The sequence below is a fragment of the Paramormyrops kingsleyae genome, chromosome 17 (assembly GCF_048594095.1).
Source record: "Paramormyrops kingsleyae isolate MSU_618 chromosome 17, PKINGS_0.4, whole genome shotgun sequence".
Lineage (NCBI taxonomy): Eukaryota > Metazoa > Chordata > Actinopteri > Osteoglossiformes > Mormyridae > Paramormyrops > Paramormyrops kingsleyae.
In genome coordinates this window covers 8370852-8393591 of record NC_132813.1, presented here as the reverse complement: position 1 = coordinate 8393591, position 22740 = coordinate 8370852, and the positions used below count along the sequence as shown (strand labels likewise).

The 22740-nt window shown below is 39.6% G+C and overlaps 3 protein-coding genes across 5 annotated transcripts in view; 2 read left to right on the top strand and 1 right to left on the bottom strand.

Annotated features, from left to right (window-relative positions):
• The first annotated feature begins 577 nt into the window (after positions 1 to 577).
• LOC111844875 (uncharacterized) lies at positions 578 to 4522 on the top strand. The gene is made up of 7 exons (XM_023813737.2): positions 578 to 695; positions 1571 to 1612; positions 2029 to 2145; positions 2688 to 3020; positions 3141 to 3292; positions 3425 to 3528; positions 3742 to 4522. The coding sequence occupies exons 1-7, from the start codon at positions 653 to 655 to the stop codon at positions 3902 to 3904; spliced, it is 954 nt and encodes a 317-aa protein (XP_023669505.2). The 5' UTR covers positions 578 to 652; the 3' UTR covers positions 3905 to 4522.
• Positions 4523 to 7577: 3055 nt separating this feature from the next.
• The window catches only part of LOC140578990 (C-type lectin domain family 10 member A-like), a 28223-nt gene continuing 13060 nt past the window's right edge, over positions 7578 to 22740 (top strand). The window contains exons 1-6 of one of the 2 annotated variants that reach the window (XM_072701285.1): positions 7578 to 7676; positions 8925 to 9050; positions 9461 to 9901; positions 10022 to 10173; positions 10306 to 10409; positions 10623 to 13235. In XM_072701285.1, coding sequence (XP_072557386.1) covers positions 7619 to 7676; positions 8925 to 9050; positions 9461 to 9901; positions 10022 to 10173; positions 10306 to 10409; positions 10623 to 10785 — 1044 coding nt within the window. In that variant the 5' untranslated portion in view covers positions 7578 to 7618 and the 3' untranslated portion in view covers positions 10786 to 13235. Of the gene's footprint in view, positions 7677 to 8924; positions 9051 to 9460; positions 9902 to 10021; positions 10174 to 10305; positions 10410 to 10622; positions 13236 to 22740 lie in introns of those variants that run through there. The other variant, XM_072701286.1, reaches the window with a different exon arrangement.
• On the bottom strand, positions 15752 to 21651 carry LOC111844848 (uncharacterized). Of its 2 annotated transcripts, XM_072701283.1 has the most exons (16): positions 21490 to 21651; positions 20834 to 20901; positions 20654 to 20731; positions 20361 to 20438; positions 20117 to 20215; positions 19983 to 20030; positions 19730 to 19813; positions 19427 to 19541; positions 17938 to 18005; positions 17758 to 17835; positions 17465 to 17542; positions 17221 to 17319; positions 17087 to 17134; positions 16829 to 16912; positions 16549 to 16663; positions 15752 to 16034 (listed from the first exon to the last, which is right to left on the bottom strand). In XM_072701283.1, exons 1-16 carry the CDS (start codon positions 21617 to 21619, stop codon positions 15871 to 15873), a joined length of 1434 nt encoding a protein of 477 aa, XP_072557384.1. In that variant the 5' UTR covers positions 21620 to 21651; the 3' UTR covers positions 15752 to 15870. The 2 variants fall into 2 exon arrangements, with proteins under 2 accessions (XP_072557384.1, XP_072557385.1); XM_072701284.1 differs by lacking the exon at positions 20654 to 20731.

Genomic DNA, 22740 nt, shown 5'->3' with positions numbered 1-22740 from the left:
CTTCTTAAATGCTAAATTTTATGTAGTCCAACAACGTTCAGCCCTTCTGCCGACTAAAAAACTGCTTATCCAACACGTTAGTTTCCAGGGGCTGTCGGTTACATTAGCCATCTCCTATGCAGTCGAACAATAACTAATTGAGGAAGGCGATTGGATGGACGTCAATTGGGGTACCGACTGGAGCTTGGCATAGGTCCAGGGGGTTTCCTACATAGAGGTTCCTGTATTCAAAAGAGAGTGTCTACAAATAATAATTTAAAAACTAAATATGTGAACACCTTACAATCCATTACATTTATTTATTATTGTCTTTTTTAAGTTACGTTAAGCCTTTTCACATATTTAAGCCTTTTACTTATAAACCTAGCTATGGCGTCAATGGAGGGGAAAACGCTTAATGTAGTATAAAGTCCATATTCTTAGCATTTAGGTTTAGATTTTTTGTCAGGTGAAAGTGTTTATGACCAGATGTGTGTGTGACAAATTTGGTGATTATTGGTCACTATTTTGGTACATTAAACGACATTAAGCTTTTTCACGTTAAGCGTTTTAGAACTGTTGGTCCTTTGCGCATGCGTCCTCCGACAGACGTCTGGGAGTGTCGCTGAGACCCTGCGGACGTATATTATTGTCACCAGCACAGTTCGTTTAAATGCCGTTCCAGTCTTTCTCGGTGGGACCTGGTGAGGATGACTGTACGTATCCGAGTGTTAAGAGTCTCGATCATTTATATACCGTCATTTATTTGCTAATTTAAGTACATTACGGTAAACTTGGAAGAAGTTCCGTTTTCTGTGACAGGAAATCATGGAATCTAATTGTTTATTAGATTCTGACAGCTATGCAGATTTTCTTGGTCATATTTAACGGTTTCGTTTAATCAGTAAACCAATCCATTATTTTCAGACTTTGTGAATTGTGCGTGTTTAATTTTTTAAGAACATGGGGGACAACACCATGCATGGCGAATTCTGACAGACGTTTTGATCATTATACCCGGACGACCTAACTGAAAACGTATAGTCTACATAGTTTTTTTCCTCAGTCAAGTCGCTTTGGCACAGACGCCGAACAAACTTGCAATGGACACGTCTGTCCGTAACTCCGTGTGCGGACAGGGTGACGGTCCCTGGTAAAATACATTATTTACCTTATTTAGCATAGATGCAGCAATAATGTTAACAAAAGAGTGTACTTGTCGTTGGTTCTATGCTAATCAGCTAGGATTCATCAACACCAATATTACACAATATGTGAAAATAGGCTTTATATATCGGCATATCTTTCTGTGGCGTTATTCAGACGCGGTTCAGATCTTTTGTTTATTTAGATTAGATAAGTATACGTTTTTTGTAATATCAATTCCATGATATAGTCTATATTTGTTTCACATTTGTCCCAGTGCACAGAAGGCAGTGGATGAATGTATAGTTATATTTAATTCATTTTTTGTTTATTGAAAAGCAATCATCTGAGCAAAAACTTATGCGATAAGTTGATGACATTTGTTTGTTGTAACACCAGTGACTCTATTATGCCTGATTTCCCATCTCTACTTTTATTTTTACAGATGACGAATCTGACTATTATTCGACTCAAGAAGAGGCAAGAAGTAAGGTGCCCGATCAGAGTCAAGTGACTGCAATTCAGCTAGAAATCCTGCCCCCCTGACTTTGGTGCAAATTGTGTATTTACAGTATGTGTACAATGCTGTGATATATGTGACTGGATTGCCAGGTGAAATGCAAAATTGAAATGAAAGATTATTTATGAAGGGGAAAATATCCTGTTGTCCAATTTCATTTTAGCTCTTTGGGAACTATGACTGAAACAACAATGGTTTTAAGCTGAATTATTTTAAGCTAATTAAATTATTTAACTTTATATCTAGCTATATTAATGCGTAATACAATGACACGTACCAGTTAATTAGTTTCCAGCTGGTAGGTGTAGTCACAGAGGCAGGGTGTAATTGCAATGTGCACATGAAGAGTTTTTGGAAACATTTGAACAACATATTTCCATCAGACAGGTTGCGGAGTCAAGGCAAAGAATATGGCCGCCGCTGTTGCAAATGCATAATAGTGTCCTTGGCAGTGCTGTGCGTTACCCTATTCATTGCCGTAATATACCAGGGTGTCAACTGTGAGTATGAATCAGTGTTTGCATGTATATGTTACAATATTTTCATAACTATTTCTAGTTATTGTACAGTATATGTAACAATACACTATTTGACACAACATTATGTAAAACCAGAGGATGCCAACATGACACTAATGAAAGTTCAGTTATTCAAAAGGTAAAAATTACATCCCAGTGATACATTGTCTAAGTTTAGACTTTATACTGCAGGTTAAAGGTCCATCCACGTCATTGTTCTACAGTGATTTCAAGTAATAGTTGTTTAAAATAGAATTTTAGAATTTCTTTTAAATTTTAAAGCTTTAGAATTTCCAAAACTGTTAGTAGTAGGTTAAACATTTAAGATGTAGCTGCAGAATCTACCAAGATGGTTTCAAATGTACTTTTTTATGTTTCACTCGAAGAAATATGTAAATCTGTATTTCTAAGTATATGTGAATATGTCTCTAGCTTTCTACTGAGTTTATGCGAATATTAGTCTTATGTTAATGTATCATTTGTATTTTTATGTTTTATTTGCCAATTATTAAAACTCATAACAGGCAGGAACTTAACAGGAGAGCTTTCGACGATGAAAGTTGCAGCAGCGCAGCATAGCGACAAATATGGGATCCTGGATAAAGAGAAGGAGCAGCTACAGAAAAATGTCAGCATGACAGTTAAGAACATGACAGACCTACAGGCACAATATAACCAGCTACAGAAAAATTATATGAAGTTAGAGGAAACGAAGAATAAGTTGATCAGTGAGAAGAATAATTATCAGCAACAATGCAGCAGTTTGCAAAAGGATAAGGATGAAATACAAAAAAATTATGATGCTCTGTTAAGTAAATTACCCCTCCTTCAGAAGTACTGTCACACCACTGAAAAAGGTAAATTTACACTTTTTCTCTCAGCTTAACTTACATATTTCAGTGAAAATATTACTTTCTCATTCTCACTGATTCCATCAGCCATTTTAGACAGAGTGAGTGTTTCTTGTGTCTTTGCAGAGAGAGTCTGTGATCCCTGTCCTCAGGGCTGGGAGAAGCACAATGGCCAGTGTTACTATTTCTCTACAAGTGTAACGACCTGGAATGAAAGTCAGAATAACTGCATTAAGGAGGCGGCTCACTTGGTGACTGTAAACAGTGAAGAGGAGCAGGTGACTGGCCTGATCTCTGTGTGGCTCCTTTGACCGTGTGATGTGTGGCTTATGTTCACATTCAGCATGTGCCAGTGTGGACACTGTGTCTCTCAGCAGTGCTGCGTCAGTCATTCACTGTCTTCTGTTCAGGACTTTATCACCAAAGAGGGAAGCAGCAGTTACTGGATTGGACTGACTGACAGTGCGGAGGAGGGAGTTTGGCGCTGGGTGGACGGCACTGATCTGAAGCAGGGGTATGAAATCTTTCATGTATAACCTGTCTGTTACCAAACAAACCAGGAACCAAGATGTGAAACAGCTCTAAAGTTCTCCACATCTACTCACAGCTGTCTTACTTACCAGAAAGCCCATTACATTTGGTTTAAACCTCTAGTGTAGACATTTTTTTATTTGTGCTAAAGACACAGTAACTTAATTAGTATGTCTGGCTCTTCTTTGTTTTCCAGATTCTGGTTATATGGGGAGCCGGACAATAAGGACCAGCAGTCAGCAGGCATAACAGCAAACTGTGTCATTAATAGCAGAGAATGGAAGGATGAACCCTGTGAAGATCAGTATAGATGGATCTGTGAGACTCAGACACTGCATCCCAAACCACTTCATATCTGAATTTTTAAAATAACTTATTCATTAGCAGATTAGCTAAGTTTGCAATTTTTTTAAATTCCAGTTGCATTTAAATAACATTAGAATGTTCTCATTTTCATAGTGACCTGCAAATTTATTGAGTCCATGCTTGTAAATATGTATAATAATAATATACTCCACCTGTTAACTGTGATTGGACAGATATACAACCATCAATGGTAATACACTTGGTAATATGTGATGCATCAGTGCATTACAGTGCTGCTTATGAGAGAGAGCTGCATAACGTCACGACACACAGCACTGGCAACTGAGCCCCTAATAACTAGATATTTGCTTTAAGCTCATTTAAATAACACAATGTGCTTCAAATGAATGACGTCCGTAACAATTCTGAAATGTATGTTGACAGTATTATTGTAAAATAATCAAAAAAGCTCTTTATATTTTTATAAACAAACTGTTATTTACCTACTTTTAATTTCAATACTTTCTCTAAAAATTGTATTCTATATTAGTATTTTCCTTCAATTGATATTTAGTAGTAAATTGAAATAAGCTGTGAACAGAAGTTGACTGTAAACACTGTAAAAGATTCTGTACCGGTTTTGCATTTTTAATACAAATAGTGCCATCAAAGTCTTTGCTTCAGTGATCATTTCAAGAAGACTGGTGACACTAGGTGGCATCAGTGTTAATCCAAACTCACAGTAATATTATTGTTGCCTAAATGGAATCTTAAAAGCAAGACTGAATATTACAGTGAATTATGCTCATTTGTGTATTAATACTGGCAGATTAAGAATGAAGCTGAGTAACTATCACATGATTTTAACCCTGCAGACTAGTTAGACAGATATACTGTGTACATGCTGCTGACCTGGTCAGGTTTTCACTCTTTTCTATGTTTCCATTGTGATTGGTGGAGATGGGATGTATGTGTGGTTTTGGCCCTCACCCTGTCTGCAGAGGTCAGGTGACTCTCACTCTAATACACAACTACTTCCTAAAGTAGATCCCCCCCATCCTTTCTTGGGAGGAACCAGACTCAAAGGGGAAGCCCGTCCTCCAGGGGCCAGCAGAGGAAGTCAAACGAGCAAGATAGAAAAATCCTAATTTCCAAATTTTGAGTCTCAAAGAGGTAGCAGGTGATGACAGACAGGTGCTGGTGCTGCTTCTGATGGCAGGATGGACAGTGATACAGCAGCAGGGCATATGGGAGAGACGTCAGAGGCAGAAGGGCGAGCAGGCAGGAAAGACCACACAGGCAGTGGAGGCGTCTCAGGCAGCAGGACAGGCAGAATATATTGATATTCTTGCGTCTCCAGGCAGCACACCCCAGGAGGGGTGGGGGAGATAAAAAGTGCATCAGCCAACATAGGGGAAACTAGAGGCAGTGCAAACAGTTAGGTGACTATAGTGAGAAGCAGCTTGTGTAACTGACACATAGCCATATAGCCTGCTTCTGGCAAGGTGAAGAACATCCTCTGCCCCTCCGTTCCAAGACAATGTAGCAGTTCAGCCCTCTGTCACGTATCTGGCCATGCTGTAGTTTTGAAACATTTTAAGGGGGGGGGGGTGTTAAAAATCTGAGGAAGTCCCTTTTAAGTCCATCTCTCCCAGGAGCACCTCAGTATTCATCCCCGGAACTAACCTCCTCCCCCAACCACTGACTGTTTCTGTCTTACTATCTACCCTTGACTTCTTCCATTTAGGTGGTTTAGTTGGGGCTACGTTCAGTTTCTATATTTTACATCCATTTAGTTCTCAATCTTGTGAATATCAGTGTAAATGAGGCTGTGGATCCACGAGGCTCTTTGAGACACTGCTCCCCAAATCACTATATATCTGATAATTTACTTAAAAGCAGATGAAGATAATAAAAATATGATATGAAGTTTCTATTGGAAAATACTGTTTTTTATAGGAATAATGTTCTTAAATAGTGTTACCTAACCAAAAAAGTTGAAATGACCAGTATACCCACTAAATATTTATCTTGGCAGGATCCATGTAAGGTTTATTGAGCTGGTTAAACTAGATGAATATTCCAATGATTTTTGTAGTATTATACATAACAATGTCACAGTAATCAGTAATCTGTAGTATCTATGCATCACACTGTTGCCTGTGAGAGCAATTTGACTAATTTGTCCAAGTAACAATTTTGTAAATATGAGAATGAAAATTGATCTATTTTAAACAACATCATATAATACAATGAAGGGCTTCTGTTAAAATTTTTCTGTACACTGCTGCTGTATTACTGTAAGAATCTTTGGTACCACATTGGTCTGACTGGGAGCGAGCAGTTAGCTAGAACAAGAACAAGAGTCTATAAGCTAGACTAAACAAGTGTGTTTTTAGTCTAGACTTGAATATTGACAGTGAGGCTGAATGTCACACAATGGGAAGACAATTCCACAGCTGAGGAGTTCTATAAGAGAAAGATCTGCAGCCTGCCGTAGTTCTTTCTACCCAAGGTACTAACATATATTCTGCTCCTTGGGATGGAAGCAAATGAGGAGGGTTGTATGAGGCCAGTAGATCTGTAAGGTATTCAGCTGCAAGGCCATTCAGTGCCTTATAAGTCAATAGCAGTATTTTGTAGTCAATCAGAGACTTAACTGGAAGCCAGTTTAAGGGAGCATAGAACAGGAATAATATTATCAAAAGTTTTAGTGTGTGTAAGAACTCTGGCTGCTGCATTTTGTACCAGTTGAAGTTTATGTAAGGATCCAGAAGGGCGACCAGAAAGGAGGGTGTTACAGTGGTCCAGCCTGTAAGTTATAAAGGCATGTATTAATTTTTCTGTATCATGAAAGGAGAACATCTTCCGAAGCTTGGCTATGTTACATAGATATTAGAACGCAGTTCTAGTAATACTTCTTATGTGAGCATCAAAACATAGATCTGAATCAACCAGGACACCGACCACTATGTTGTATGTTGTCAAACTTATTTCAAGTAGCCTTGGAACCAACTAGTAGTACCTCTGTTTTTTCTGTGTTTAACATAAGGAATTTTTTTGCCATCAATATTTAACTATTATTATTTATTAAGCTGTATAAGCGTTTATCCAAACAAGCGAGTCAGTTCAATGCTATCTGTGGCTGTTGGTTCTGTCTTCTACACCAGTGACCAACAAACAAATAACAGGAATTGCCCCCCCCCCCCAATAAATAAAATAAAATAAAATTACACGTAACTAACCTTCCATGGGTATGAAGCCTCCCCAACCACAGGACAGGCAAAAATAACTTAAACCCAGAAAAGCAAGATTAAAGGAAAGCCTTCCGGATCCTGACTGCTCTACCCAAAGCTAACGGCAAACTAATAACTTAAAGACATAAGGATATGAGCATATAACAATCTTTCTTTAACACCCTATTACGCTTATTAAACAGGGAACAATAATTAGCCTTGATAAATGCTGGCACACCCTGTAACCACAGCCCCTGTTCGGCAGAAGAGCGCAAAATACAAATATACAAAAGCAATAATGTGATAATGACCTTGCCGTCATAACAATGTTATAATAAATACATACAAGAAAAAACACGGCCCGTATGATTTCAGTTATGAAAAGCAGGAAGAAATTTTGTGTGTGACGGTTCTGTAAAGTTACACGTAATGGAAATATTCTACTTCTCTTTTCAGCCTCACCAAATCAATTCAGTTTTTCTTTTGCTTTCATTTGTTCACCTCGGTCGTTGTTACGGTCCATCTATTTAAATGTCGGACACGGTTTACTCTGTCATAAATCTTAATAACTTAAATCCCAATGATCGTGGTAAGTATTCTTAGTCTAAATATTACAAGAATTTCGAGAATTTCTAATATAAATATCAAAGACAAAGTTTAATAGAAAGGAAAGACACGGATATGACACCAAATGGCATTTCTGCTGCAGGAAACGGAGGCTGCAAGGGCTGGTAGATAATCTTATCGCTTTTAATATTCTCGTTAATATTTCACGCTTATTGTCAAGTGTTCAGTCCACACGTACATTTCTTAAAAGTGCATTTTTCCACTTTTGGAGAATTTCAGGTTCTGATACATTTCATGCGTTTTGTGCTATTTTTTGTTTTATATGCTAATTAACCACGTACGGAAGTCTACAAAATGAGTAGTTTGGAGTTATTATTGAGATTGATCTCAGAATTAGTTATTTTACTTGAGTGAGTAATTTTGCTGTTACGAAGCAGTTTTCTGTCATAATTATTTGATCATGCCGCTAAAAAAAAAAACAGTAATTAAACCCAAACTAAAACTAATTTCCATAGCGTTTACATATATCAACATTATCATTATTATTATTATCATTATTATTATTAAAATATATATTTAATAATAATTATTAATTATTCATATTATTATATAAAATGCGCTTCATTTTAAAAATGGATAGATTATTGTTAATACCTTGAGTATTCAAGACTTTTGTGTAACTATACAGATGTATTTAAGTGAGAAATCAGGTGCCTGTACTACCCTTGTTATTCGCCACCGGCAGATTATGAGCGGTACCGGTACTGTGAACAGGGAAACAAATTAGTGCCGGTACCCACTTCAAGCACTGAGAGGTTGTTGCTTTTGAAATGCAAGCTAAATCCTTAAGAAACAATCACAACTTTCCAACAAACACTTTAAAGGTTCCCTGTAACTCTGTGTCCTCATCTCTACGTTTCCAGTAAAGATTTCTTAAGAAATGACACTTTAATAAAGAGGTTTTCCCACAGAGATTAAAAAGAATCCATCTCTTTCCTACCCGCTTATCCTGTTCAGTCTCGGGGGTGAAATGAAAGATTATATATAAGGATCAGAAACATGCTGTTGTCAGGTTTGCAGCTCAGTAAGAGACACTATTACAGGCTAATTAATGAACTTCATATCCAGCTGTATAAATGCATATAAGATGTAATAAGATGCACCAACCCGATTAGTTAGTTAAAGCTGACAGTTCTAATCGCAGAAGCAGGGTGTAACTGCACGTGAAGAGTTTCTAAAGACACTTGAATAAAACTTCTTTGTACGTCAGTTTCATCAGACAATTTGAAGACCGAAACCACAGGATCCAGCGCCCATTCTTACAGACGGAGTACAGTGTGCCTGGGGGTCCTGTGTTTCCTCCTGTTCATTTCCGTAATAATTCTGGGTGTCTATTGTGAGTATGAATTAGTGTTTGTATGTATTTATCTGTACTACTGTTTGTAGCGTGATGTAATACACATTGCATTATGGAAAACTGGAGGGTGCCAATATGACATATAGGAAAGTTAATTCAATCAAAAGGTTTCAAAAATAGCAGTCCAATGATATGCTCTTTAAGCTTAGACTTTATATAGCAGGTTAAAGGTCCATCCAGGTATTTGTTTGACAATGATTTCCTATCATGTTTGCCTAAAATGAGTATTTGAATTTCTAAATAAATATTGGTAGTGATCATGTAAGCTCTAACTGCAGAATTTACCTCTGGTTTTCAATTATGTTTATAAGAATATGAGTGTTATATTCATGTACATTGGCAATTATTAGAACTAGTAACAGACACGAAATAACCCCAAAACTTTTCAGTGATGGAAGTTAAGCCCAAACAGCACATTGATGACTGCAGCATCCTGGTTGATGAGCGGAACCAGATACAGGGAAACTACAGCATCCTGCTTGATGAGCGAAACCAGATACATGGAAACTACAGCATCCTGGCTAAAGAGATGGAACAGCTTTTCCTTGTACTTAACAACATGACTCAACTACAGGAACAAAATAACCAGCTACAGAAAAATTTCAGCATCACAGTTAAGAACATGACACATCTACAAGAACAAAATTACCAGCTACAGAAAAATTATACAAAGTTAGAGGACATGAAGAATAAGTTGGTCAGTGAGAAGAATTATTTTCAGCAACAATGCAGCAGTTTGAAAAAAGATAAGGATGAAATACAAAAAAACTATGATGCTCTGTTAAGTAAATTACCCCTCCTTCAGAAGTACTGTCACACCACTGAAAAAGGTCAATTTACACTTTTTCTCTCAGCTTAACTTACAAATTTCAAAGAAAATATGACTTTCTCATTCTCACTGATTCCATCAGCTGTTTTAGACAGAGTGAGTGTTTCTTGTGTCTTTGCAGGGAGAGTCTGTGATCCCTGTCCTCAGGGCTGGAAGGAGCACAATGGCCAGTGTTACTATTTCTCTACAAGTGTAACGACCTGGAATGAAAGTCAGAATAACTGCAGTAAGGAGGCAGCTCACTTGGTGACTGTAAACAGTGAAGAGGAGCAGGTGACTGGCCTGATCTCCGTGTGGCTCCTTTGACAGTGTGATGTGTGGCTTATGTTCACATCCAGCATGTGTCAGTGTGGACACTGTGTCTCTCAGCAGTGCTGCGTCAGTCATTCACTGCCTTCTGTTCAGGGCTTCATTACCAAAGAGGGAAGCAGCAGTTACTGGATTGGACTGACTGACAGTGTGGAGGAGGGAGTTTGGCGCTGGGTGGACGGCACTGATCTGAAGCAGGGGTATGAAATCTTTCATGTATAACCTGTCTGTTACCAAACAAACCAGGAACCAAGATGTGAAACAGCTCTAAAGTTCTCCACTTCTACTCACAGCTGTCTTACTTACCAGAAAGCCCATTACATTTGGTTTAAACCTCTAGTGTAGACATTTTTTTATTTCTGCTAAAGACACCGTAACTTAATTAGTATGTCTGGCTCTTCTTTGTTTTCCAGATTCTGGTTATATGGGGAGCCGGACAATAAGGACCAGCAGTCAGCAGGCATAAAGGCAAACTGCGTCATTAATAGCAATGAATGGAAGGATGAACCCTGTGAAGATCAGTATAGATGGATCTGTGAGACTCAGACACTGCTCCGCAAACCACTTCATATCTGATAAATCATTTATTTTGAACAATATAAAGAGAAATGGCCAAACTATTTATAAATTATTATTAATAGGAACTGTAGCAGCTTGGATTGAAAACTGGTTAACAGACAGGAAGCAGTGGGTAGTTATTAGAGACACAATGTCACAGTGGGTCTGTGGTCATTTAGTGGGGTACCACAGGGTTCAGTTTTAGGACCACGGTTGTATTTTTATATTATTTATATTAATGATATTGACACCAATAGATACAGTAAACTGGTTACATTTGTAGACAACACCAAGGTGGGTGGTGTAGCAGATACTGAACTAGCAGCACAGAGACTACAACAGGATCTTGATTTAATTAGTAACTGGGCTGATATCTGACAGATGAAATTTAACGTAGATGAATGTGTGGAGTTTAAGTCAAGGGAGGTGATGCTACAATTACATAATTCCTTGGTAAGACCCCAACTAGAATATTGTGTGCAGGTTTGGTCACCATACCTTAAGAAGGACATTGTTGCCTTGGAAAAGGTGCAACGTATGGCTACAAGAATGATTCCTGGTCTTAGAGGAATGTCTTATGAGGAGAGGTTAGCTGAGCTGAATCTGTTCAGCCTCGAGCAAAGGAGACTCAGGGGGGACATGATCCAGGTGTATAAAATTCTAACAGGTCTGGATGCTGTTCAGCCAAATGGCTATTTCAATATTAATTTAAATGCTAGAATTCATGGCCATAGGTGGAAATTAGCGGAAGAACATTTTAAAATGAATTTTAGAAAGCACTTCTTTACACAGCATGTAGTTAGAGTATGAATTAGTCTTCCTGTTAGTGTAGTGCAAGCTAAAACAGTGGGTTCCTTTAAATCAGAGCTAGATAAGATTTTAACAACTCTGAGCTATTAGTTAAGTTCTCCCCAAACGCGCTTGACAGGCTGAACGGCCTCCTCTCGTTTATGTTCTTATGTAGATTTTTCTCTTTTTCATAGTCACCTGCTTGTAAATATGTATGATAATAATATAGTCCACCTGTTAACTGTGATTGGACATATATCTGATATACAACTATCAATGATAATACACTTGGTAATATGTGATGCATCAGTGTATTACAGTGCTGCTTATGAGAGAGAACTGCATAACGTCACGTCACACAGCACTGGCAACTGAGCCCCTAATAACTGGATACAGTGGTACCTCGGTTCTCAAACTCACTAGAACTCGAATTTCTTGAAAGTTGAACAAACCAGTTTGACCTAGAACTCGATCTGAATATCAGAAGTGGAACCGTGAACGCAGACCTAATATAAATTGCATGCGCCAGGAAATGAGTCATACTACAATGCAATTCTTACTTGAATGCCTTCTTCACAGACTGGACGATTAACCAAATAAAGCAGCGCAACATTACAGTAACTAACAATAAATAAGCCACTAACTTACGTGTACTATTAGAGCATTTATGTCATTTATTTAAACTTTATTTTACCAGGTAAATTAACAGAAAACCAGCTCTCACTGCTTTACGTGATATTCGGGAGAAATATCAGATTACGCATCAGAACTGTCTGGGATACAACAAATGTCATGCGTGTAACTAAACTCTTCAGCCAATAAGGGCAAAGGTGTGTCGTCACGGAGGCGGTTCCAGTTTGTGCAGCCGGGTGAGAGATCGCAATGTATCTAACCGTAATGCACTGCGTCAGGATCAGAATGCGTTGCTTTAAGCCAGCGCTGTAAGCAAGTCGAACGCACCCAATGACCGGACTGGGGAAACAAACTGAAACGCGGACTTAATACAGAGGATTAATGACAACAACCAGAAACAGCTGATCACATGGGGATCCCACACGAGGTTAACGAAGGGGTGTGGCACACGGAAGGAGCGGATGATCGGGGCAGTACAGGGGTAATGTTGGGATAAGATCGTTATCGTTTTGGAAGCCATTAAGAAAAAAATACTCTTCTTGTTTTATCCTGTTCATTTTGTGTTTAAATGCTAAAAAAAAAAACATATTTAGGTGTAATTTTGGGGGGCCGGGAACCAATAAATTGGTTTTCCATTATTTCTTATGGGAAAAATTCGATCAGAACTCGAACTTTTTAGGATTCGATCCGGAGTCCGGAATGGATTAAGTTCGAGAACCGAGGTACCACTGTATTTGCTTTAAGATCTCATTTAAATAACACAATGTGCTTCAAATGAATGACGTCCGTAACAATTCTGAAATGTATGTTGACAGTATTACTGTAAAATAAGCTAAAAGAGCTCTTTATATTTTTATAGAAAAACTGTAATTTACCTATACTTTTAATTTCAATAATTTCTCTAAAAATTGTATTCTGTATTAGTATTTTCCTTCAGCTATTCAGTAGTAAATTGAAATAATAAGCTGTGAGCAGAATTTGACTGTAAACACTGTAAAAGATTCTGTACCGGTTTTGAATTTTCAGTACAAATAGTGCGTTCAAAATCTTTGCTTCAGTGATCATTTCAAGAAGACTGGTGACACTAGGTGGCATTAGTGTTAATCTAAACTCACAGTAAAATTATTGTTGCCTAAATGGAATCTTAAAAGCAAGACTGAATATTACAGTGAATTATGCTCATTTGTATATTAATACTGGCAGACCAAGAATCAAGAATGAGTAACTATCACATGATTTTAACCCTGCAGACTAGTTTTGTAAGTGCTGCTGACCTGGTTAGGTTTTCACTCTTTCCTACATTTCCAATGGGATGGGGGGAGGTGGGAAGACCATGTGGTTTTGGCCCTTACCCTGTCTGCAGGGTGCTGCCCCTATCAGTGGCAATCATATCCTGATTGGATGGTTCATCCTCATGTATTGGATCTTCCTTGTGACTGTATCATGAGCTGCAGACAATGTGCTTTTAGCAACCTGAAGGCTAAGCTCTCCCAGATCATTTGATTCTCTATGCAGAAGAAACAGGCCCACACAGAAGCCAATTCCTTCTTAATATAAGTATCACACATTGCCTTGGTATTGGAACTATTACGCTGTAAGTGTAACTGGCATATCCATATCCAAATAAACACGCAAAAAAACGTGAAACATTGTAAATGAACATGCAATGATTGGGTGAGGTAGGGCATGGAGGCAGGGTGAGTTCGATCTCCTCACAGAGGCACAGTAGTCTGGGTGAGGTGGGATGCAGAGGCACCGTCCAGTTAAGACTGAGGATGAACTCCTGCTGGTTGTTGATTCCCTCGTCCTGAGCCTCCGGCTGAGCAGCTCAGACTGCAGCAGGATGCAGCCAGTAGCCGTAAGCAGCACCAGCGCACCCACCAGTACCATGAACAAACTCACGCCAGCTCCTCCTGGGTCCAACATGGCACCTAGAATTGAAGTGCTAGAAGAAAGCAATGTATGTAAAAATAAGGCATCAAGAAAGGGAAAGAATAATATTTAGCAACCTAAGTAGCTCATGACTTTTGTCCTTCAGGCCCTTTTCCTGAGCAATGCTGTCTGTGACAGGCATCTTGTGGACTCCTACATTATTAACCATCTGGACAAGCACATGGGTCACCGCTAGGGATGGGAATTGTTGGAGTACGCCGTCTCCACCGGGTGAAGAGATTCACAGCTGACACGTGGAGAAGTTGCAGGTCACCAGTTTATTCTCTGACAGATTGCAATCCGGGAGCGGCCATCTGACATACATTCAGCATGTACAGGAGGAAGCTCAACCATATGTATCAGCTGTATCCCTTTTAAAGCCCTTTGGGCATCCCCCCCCCTATCGCGGTACCTTCCGTCTACGTGACAACCGTTCATTTATGTTTATGTTTCAAAGTCAATTACCCCACTTGCAGCACACCACTTATCAAATAGCACAGCCTTCTGAAGGGCAAATGTGAGTGAGTTTGGCTGGGGGATTTACGGAGGCGGTGAAAATTCTGCCGATATGCCTCGGGCACCATCTCATAAGCCCGTAACACAGCGGCTTTCACCATGGCATAGTCATACTCTGCTTAAGAGGCAAGGCAGAACATACCTCTTGTGTCTTCCCCACAAGTCTGCTTCACAGAAATAATGACCATAAGTGCTTAGGTCAATCCAGAGTGGTACCTAACATCAAAACCAGCATTCCGCTGTTCATAGTTCCACTGTTCAGAATATTGGATTCATGGAGCAGCCCTAGGTAAACCGTCTGCGTCATGGTGGGGTTGGGCAGAGGACCGAGGAGATAACACTGGAGAGTTCACCTTCCGAGGCGGAGGCTCCATGCTCATCTGTCGTATGGCAGCTATTTTATTGGCTTCCAGCTCTCACACCTTGTACTGCAGCAGCTGGGCTTGGTACTCCTGTTTCTTGACTTCCACAGTCAGATTTGGAGAAGTAGCTCTTCCTTCAGTGAGCCGAACTCTGCAGGGTTTCTGCGTGAACCTTGCTCCAACGAATCATCACCAGTTTCAATCACTGGAAATGGCCCGGATGCAGTATATGATTCCCCAGACTTGGGAAGAATCCCCAAATGGGTCAGTTCCTCCTGAAGGACCCCTTTGATTACCTGCTTGGTGGCGCCACTCGGAATCACCACACTGACAAACCCTGCTACATCTATCAGGTCAACCTTTTTACAATGATCAAGTTGTTCCGCTGTAGGGCTCATGCATAACTACACCAAGTCGAACTGAGCCATGGTTATAAATAAATATGTATAAAAACGCATATGAAAGTTGCATGCAGTGCATTGTGCCCAATAGTTTAATACTTAAAACACGCTTAATTGGACATGAATGTATCTTCTAGGTTTAAACTTATTAGTCCATTAATTGTATGTCTTGTAGTTTAAACTGAAAGAGTACAGTCATTGTTAGTAACACTAAACTATTGTGAGAGAACGGAAAACTATTGCAAAGGATTGGAATACCATTTCAAAATATATTTTCCCACTTGCACCTCTTAGGGGCTCTGTGCAAATAAGATGTTGTATGGGCATTTAATAAAATACTGAAAAGAACAATGCTGTGTAGCTTTATTTTATTGTATTGTATTGGGGGGGGGAGGCAGCACAGCTATTCAAATATATTCCAAGGTCACGCAATTAGTCTGAACTTGACAGCCCACTTTGCACACAAAGGATTACTGATGACAGCGGTGAAGACGCTTGGGCACCACTCTGCAAAGGGTCTGACGGAGTCTTGAGCAGATCCGTCGCCCACTGAGTTGCTTCCTTGCTGCAGAGCTCGTACATGCGTCTTCCACTGGGGGGACGGGGGAAGGAGCCTCATTCAGCCTGGCTGACTCTGCAAAGGGCTTCCATGTTAGAGATCTGGTTTATCCACCCCAGTCTCTCCCATAAATTTAATCTGCATTCACCATACACTATAAATTCCCATATAATATAATACAATAACCGACAAACAATAATCCTATGAGTCGCAAATGGATCGTCCACGTATTACATGCCCACACATGCCACGCCCCCGTGCTAGAACCTCCCGAGCCCATGACACAGTTTGACAGTTTTAAATGAGACAGGAAGGAATACGTAGCATTAACAGGGCAGTAAATAGATTCATATTCAAATAAGGTATTGCACAAAGTTATATAAAAATCACAGAAAGCTGAACCTTTGGTGGCAAACAATAATTGTCATCTAGCAAAAGTCACTGGCACTCACTGTAACACCCAGTGCACTAACCCAACACTACTTGTGTCATCACTCTGGCCTCTTGCACATCATTAAAGGTTTAACTGGCTGGGCCACACAGAATGTCAGTATTGATGGACATACTGGACACACACACAACATTTTACCTTCACAGTCCTCTCTTGGCTGTATGTCTGTCTTGGCATCATCCCACTTGGCCGTTGACAATGATCCGTCAGGCCCGAGGAACATGCCGGTAAATCGAGTGCATGAGTTGAAATGCTGTTAACAAGGTAACATTGAGACACATGAATACTGCAGGTGGAAGAGATGGTCATCCTACTAAATCCTATGACTTATTATACTGCCATTCTACAAGGCTTTAAACAGTATAATTTGAACTGTTCAATGAACTGATAATGGAACAGAACAGAAGTGACTATTTACCACACGATCGTTAATTGAGGTACGCTTAGCAGTAGCATCCACAATGCAGTAAGATGAGTACTGCTGCACCTTCCCTGCTACCAGCTGCAGGCAGAAGAGAAACACAAGACTTACACCTAATCTCACAAGCTTAACCAATACAGAGAAAAGAAAAATAATGAAATGCTGATGGCTACCAAAACTGGCATGAACCTATAACATATGTGAACAATCTGAACCAATTACTGTATGTCTCCATGAGCAGCACTGAACCCTTACCTTGACACCTGTGACCCCTTGTACTGTCTCAGTAAACCGGGGAAAGCCCTTCAGAAGAAAAAAGATTGAGGTCACAAGTGAATGGAGACAATTTTTATACCAGGATCAAAAAGTACAGAGGAGAAAACACTCACCTCAGTACTCAGTTCAGTTGTCTCCCTGGTGTTCATAACCCAGAGATAAACTTCACTGCCAGAGATGTGGATCCAATACACCAGCGTGACTTTAATGACCTACAGTAGGAAATCACAGTATACTTTCCAGTAAATAAATCTGCTGCAAAATAACACAGCCACAGTATAACCAGAATGCAGGCATATCTCAGATTTTGGTCAGTGCAGTGTCTGTTTTTAATAAATAAAAAAAAGCAAAGCAAACCATCATGTCACGGGTGTGGCACTCGGTGCTGCGGAGGGTTGTGCCCCTTGCAGCAGGCTGACATTCTCTGGACTGGCTCTACAAGACAGAAGCAAGTAAAATCAATGAAGGACTTTAAGTTTGCATTCACATAGATAAATTAAAATTGTAATAATAGTAATACTGGCTATAAGAAAACTCATGATTACTTATTCTTGGCATCACAGTACATCAAAACTGAAGATATTCCAATAAACATCACAACTTTTTTGAACCAATCAGAAGAGGAGCAGTGAATATTTGGCGGCTCTTACTCTGACTTCTGTGACTGGTCCAAAGAACAATGGACTGAAGTCCCAAGTCATAAGCTGTCCCTTTTCTTCATCCATGATCTTTACACATAAACCACAATCAGTTAAAATAGTGTTTTCATCTATTTTTCCTTCAGCCAGCCATCAATCGTTAACAACTGATAAATCATGGTGTATCTGTACCTCATCCATGATGACCTCCAGGTCTTCATCAGCAGTAAAGTCATCTGATGACTCCTGATGCTGATGGTCTGAAACAGAATATTCAGCGTCCTACCATTTAGCTTATAATATTGCCAAATGACATTAACTGTCATGTCAGTTTATGATGCTCTTGCTAACTCCTTGCAGCAGTGCGTTGGAATTAATGCATTGGGTCTGCATAGGGTATTTAGTGGATTTAATGGAACTGAACAGGTAATGGTAACGAAAATTGTATGTACGTGTTTTGCCACGAAATTTATAAATAACATATCTGTTAGACTGTATGACATACGTGTATATCTGATTATTATGACTGCATGACATATTATTAAGATAAATTTACTGAACAGGGAACTGTCAGTTTGTCAGGGTCAGCACCCCTCTGTCTGAGTGTTTCGTGTCTCCTCCCCATTTGGCCAGCAGATGTCGCTGGCCAGCCTGTCCTCCCTGTTGTTTGTGTTTTCCACTGCACCTCAGATGCCCGCAGAGCTCAGTGAGTTGACCATGTGGTTACGTGTAATCCTCTCAGTCATGTGTTCAGATCCCGCTTCCTCTGTTTTTGTATTTTTGTAGATTTTTCTTCCTAGTGTTTAATTTATCATGCGTTTGTGGTTTGCTTTCTGTTTTGGTTTTTGCTTTGGTTGTGTTTTACCGGTTTTGGTTATTCCCCAGTATTAGATTCTGTTTCCTTGTTTCTGTCAGCTTCTTAGTTTCCATGTTTGATCTCCCAGTTCCTTGAGTTAATTATTAATTTCACCTGTTTCCTGTTTCACTAGCCCTTGTTAATTGTTTTCACCTGTCCTGTATTACTCTCGTTAACCTTTTTGTATTTAAGTTTCCAATTCCGTTCTTTTCCTTCTGGAGTCATTGATGTTGATGTTGTTCCTGTTGCTGATGTTCTTGTCGCCTGTGGTTTCTGCTATTTTTTGATTCCCTGCCTGTTCCCTGTGTAGCTAGTTTCCCTTTGCAGATCATTTTGTTCTGTTAGTTACTTTGTACCCTTTTTAGGTTTGACCCCTTGTGGTCCAATTTTTTTCCTAGTGTTTTCTGTTTCTGTAAATAAACCCCTGTTGTGTGATCCTATGAGTCGCAAATGGATCATCCACGTATTACATGCCCACACATGCCACGCCCCCGTGCTAGAACCTCCCGAGCCCATGACACGGTTTGACAGTTTTAAATGAGACAGGAAGGAATACGTAGCATTAACAGGGCAGTAAATAGATTAATATTCAAATAAGGTATTGCACAAAGTTATATAAAAATCACAGAAAGCTGAACCTTTGGTGGCAAACAATAATTGTCATCTAGCAAAAGTCACTGGCACTCACTGTAACACCCAGTGCACTAACCCAACACTACTTGTGTCATCACTCTGGCCTCTTGCACATCATTAAAGGTTTAACTGGCTGGGCCACTCAGAATGTCAGTATTGATGGACATACTGGACACACACACAACATTTTACCTTCACAGTCCTCTCTTGGCTGTATGTCTGTCTTGGCATCATCCCACTTGGCCGTTGACAATGATCCGTCAGGCCCGAGGAACATGCCGGAAAATTGAGTGTATGAGTTGAATTTCTGTTTAAAAGGTAACATTGAGACCCATGAACACTGCAGGTGAAAGAGATGGTCATCCTACTAAATCCTATGACTTATTATAGTGCCATTCTACAAGTGAATAAATGTTACAATTTGAGCTGTTCAAAATGATGCAAGAATAGACGGGTCATACAGGATAATGAAACAGGACGGAAGTGACTATTTACCACACGATCGTTAATTGAGGTACGCTTAGCAGTAGCATCCACAATGCAGTAAGATGAGTATTGCTGCACCTTCCCTGCTACCAGCTGCAGGCAGAAGAGAAACACAAGACTTACACCTAATCTCACAAGCTTAACCAATACAGAGAAAAGAAAAATAATGAAATGCTGATGGCTACCAAAACTGGCATGAACCTATAACATATGTGAACAATCTGAACCAGTAATGTCTCCATGAGCAGCACTGAACCCTTACCTTGACACCTGTGACCTCTTGTACTGTCACAGTAAACCGGGGAAAGCCCTTCAGTAGAAAAAAGATTGAGGTCCCAAGTGAATGGAGACAATTTTTATACCAGGATCAAAAAGTACAGAGGAGAAAACACTCACCTCAGTACTCAGTTCAGTTGTCTCCCTGGTGTTCATAACCCAGAGATAAACTTCACTGCCAGAGATGCGGATCCAATACACCAGCGTGACTTTAATGACCTACAGTAGGAAATCACAGTATACTTTCCAGTAAATAAATCTGCTGCAAAATAACACAGCCACAGTATAACCAGAATGCAGGCATATCTCAGATTTTGGTCAGTGCAGTGTCTGTTTTTAATAAATAAAAAAAAGCAAAGCAAACCATCATGTCACGGGTGTGGCACTCGGTGCTGCGGAGGGTTGTGCCCCTTGCAGCAGGCTGACATTCTCTGGACTGGCTCTACAAGACAGAAGCAAGTAAAATCAATGAAGGACTTTAAGTTTGTATTCACATAGATAAATTAAAATTGTAATAATAGTAATACTGGCTATAAGAAAACTCATGATTACTTATTCTTGGCATCACAGTACATCAAAACTGAAGATATTCCAATAAACATCACAACTTTTTTGAACCAATCAGAAGAGGAGCAGTGAATATTTGGTGGCTCTTACTCTGACTTCTGCGACTGGTCCAAAGAACAATGGACTGAAGTCCCAAGTCATAAGCTGTCCCTTTTCTTCATCCATGATCTTTACACATAAACCACAATCAGTTAAAATAATGTTTTCATCTATTTTTCCTTCAGCCAGCCATCAATCGTTAACAACTGATAAATCATGGTGTAACTGTACCTCATCCATGATGACCTCCGGGTCTTCATCAGCAATAAAGTCATCTGATGACTCCTGATGCTGATGGTCTGAAACAGAATATTCAGCGTCCTACCATTTAGCTTATAATATTGCTAAATGATATTAACTGTCAAGTTTATGATGCTCTTGCTAACTCTTTGTAGCAGTGCTTTGGAACTAATGGTTGGGACCTCATGGGGTATTCAGTGGATTTAATGGCGCTGATCAGACAATGGTACCCAAAGTTCTATGTGCATTTTTTGAAAGGAAATTTAAAAAATATCTCATCTAAGAATCTGTACAACATATATGATACACATATATTTCATTAGAACTCATTCTCATTATTGTTAGTGCATTAGAATTCAGTGATCAGTGTTGACACACCACAACAAAATGTGCCCTCTACAATTAACACATGTGTGAAATCGTGACATAGTAGGGGGCAGCTAAATCAGCATTGCTTGGGGTGGGTTTTGTTGGTTAGGGATTCGAACCAGCAATCGTTCGAGTGCAAGTTCGCTTCCCTAACCATTAAGCCACCACTGCCCACTCCTTTTTTTTTAGCACATGGTTATTTAAGTGAAATTGTAGTTTGTTTCGAGAAGTGAAATGCATATGTAAATTATCCATATAGACGATAATTATCCTGCTACCTTCCTCCGGTTGTGCCCTTTCCCAGAGCCGCCGGATTAGATACGCAGTACCGGCAGCCGCAACCACCATTCCAGCTGCGCAGAGCACTTTACGAGAACTGAAACTGGGAAGAAATTTCAGGAACTCCATCTCTCATGTACTATCCGCGAAGAAATGACTACTTCTCGGCTGCGCTCACCACAAAATCACTTAAATTCTAGAATGTATAATGTCGTAAGCGATTTCAAAATTCAAATAATGCGAAAACTTTTTATTTTTTTTTAAATAAACATTTTCATGTTGAATTCATATGGAACCCCATAATGGACATGCAGGGGAAAAATACGATGGTTGGAAACGAAAGATGGACTTTTGCGAGATCCCGCAAAACCTTTGTGAGATCTAGCAATACTTTCCCGTTACTAATTATAAGTGCGCTGTGGCCATTTAAAGTACGAAAGATAGAATTAATGGACTAATAATTATAAACTTATAAACAATACAGGCATGTCAGGTAAAGTGTGCTTTAAGCATTAAACTGTTGGGGACAATCACACCATATAACTTTCATATTATGTGTTTTTATACGTATTTATTAATAATTGCACTGTGTCCATTCATCTCCAGTGACTATAAACAAGACTGCTAGGCTATTGAATGTGAATTAAGTGCACACGCAAACAATGAAATATTAGGTATATAGGGAGGGCCAATGAAATTTCGTTGTAGTGATTGGCAAGATGTGCAAATTTTTTTTTATAAATTTTAACTTGATAAAAGAGCGAGATCTTGCAATACGATTATTATGTATACGCTGTCTGCCGAGCGTCACGTGATCATAGCTGAGCCGATGGTTCTCTCTCTCTCTCGCTGTGGGATTGTGGGTAATCGTCTCCCATGCTCGGTCTCAGTCGGCGTACCTCACTAGTATAGTCAAAATATAGTGAAAAACACCACCCGAATAAGGCCGTAGCAGTATGAGCGATGAATCTGTTTAACGACATGCAATGTCACATTTCCGCGAAATTGAGAAGGAGGCAAAAACGGTTGTCATTGGATAGGTTCCTTGTTAAAGTCGCACAAAAAGAAAAAGATTCCAGTGAGCCTACAGTGATTCCGTATAGCAGGGTTCTTCAACTCTGGACCTCGATTCCAAATCCAGGCCGTGTTTTCAGTTCTCCTAGGTAGTTGTTTAATAATTACTGATTCCGATTGGTCAGAGGCTTCACACCTGACTGACAGATAAAGGAAGGCTGGAAAACCAGCAGTTC

Excerpts from the sequence above, each read along its gene's own strand:
- LOC111844875 (XM_023813737.2), top strand. The coding sequence starts at position 653 with ATGCCGTTCCAGTCTTTCTCGGTGGGACCTGGTGAGGATGACT. Across the intron at positions 1,613-2,028 it reads GACTCAAGAAGAGGCAAGAA|ACAGGTTGCGGAGTCAAGGC; the intron begins GTAAGGTGCCCG and ends TATTTCCATCAG. Across the intron at positions 3,293-3,424 it reads TAAACAGTGAAGAGGAGCAG|GACTTTATCACCAAAGAGGG; the intron begins GTGACTGGCCTG and ends TCTTCTGTTCAG.
- LOC111844848 (XM_072701283.1), bottom strand. The coding sequence starts at position 21,619 with ATGGAGTTCCTGAAATTTCTTCCCAGTTTCAGTTCTCGTAAAGTGCTC. Across the intron at positions 18,006-19,426 it reads GCCAAGAGAGGACTGTGAAG|ACCATCAGCATCAGGAGTCA; the intron begins GTAAAATGTTGT and ends ATTCTGTTTCAG. Across the intron at positions 17,135-17,220 it reads CAACTGAACTGAGTACTGAG|GGCTTTCCCCGGTTTACTGA; the intron begins GTGAGTGTTTTC and ends TTTCTTCTGAAG.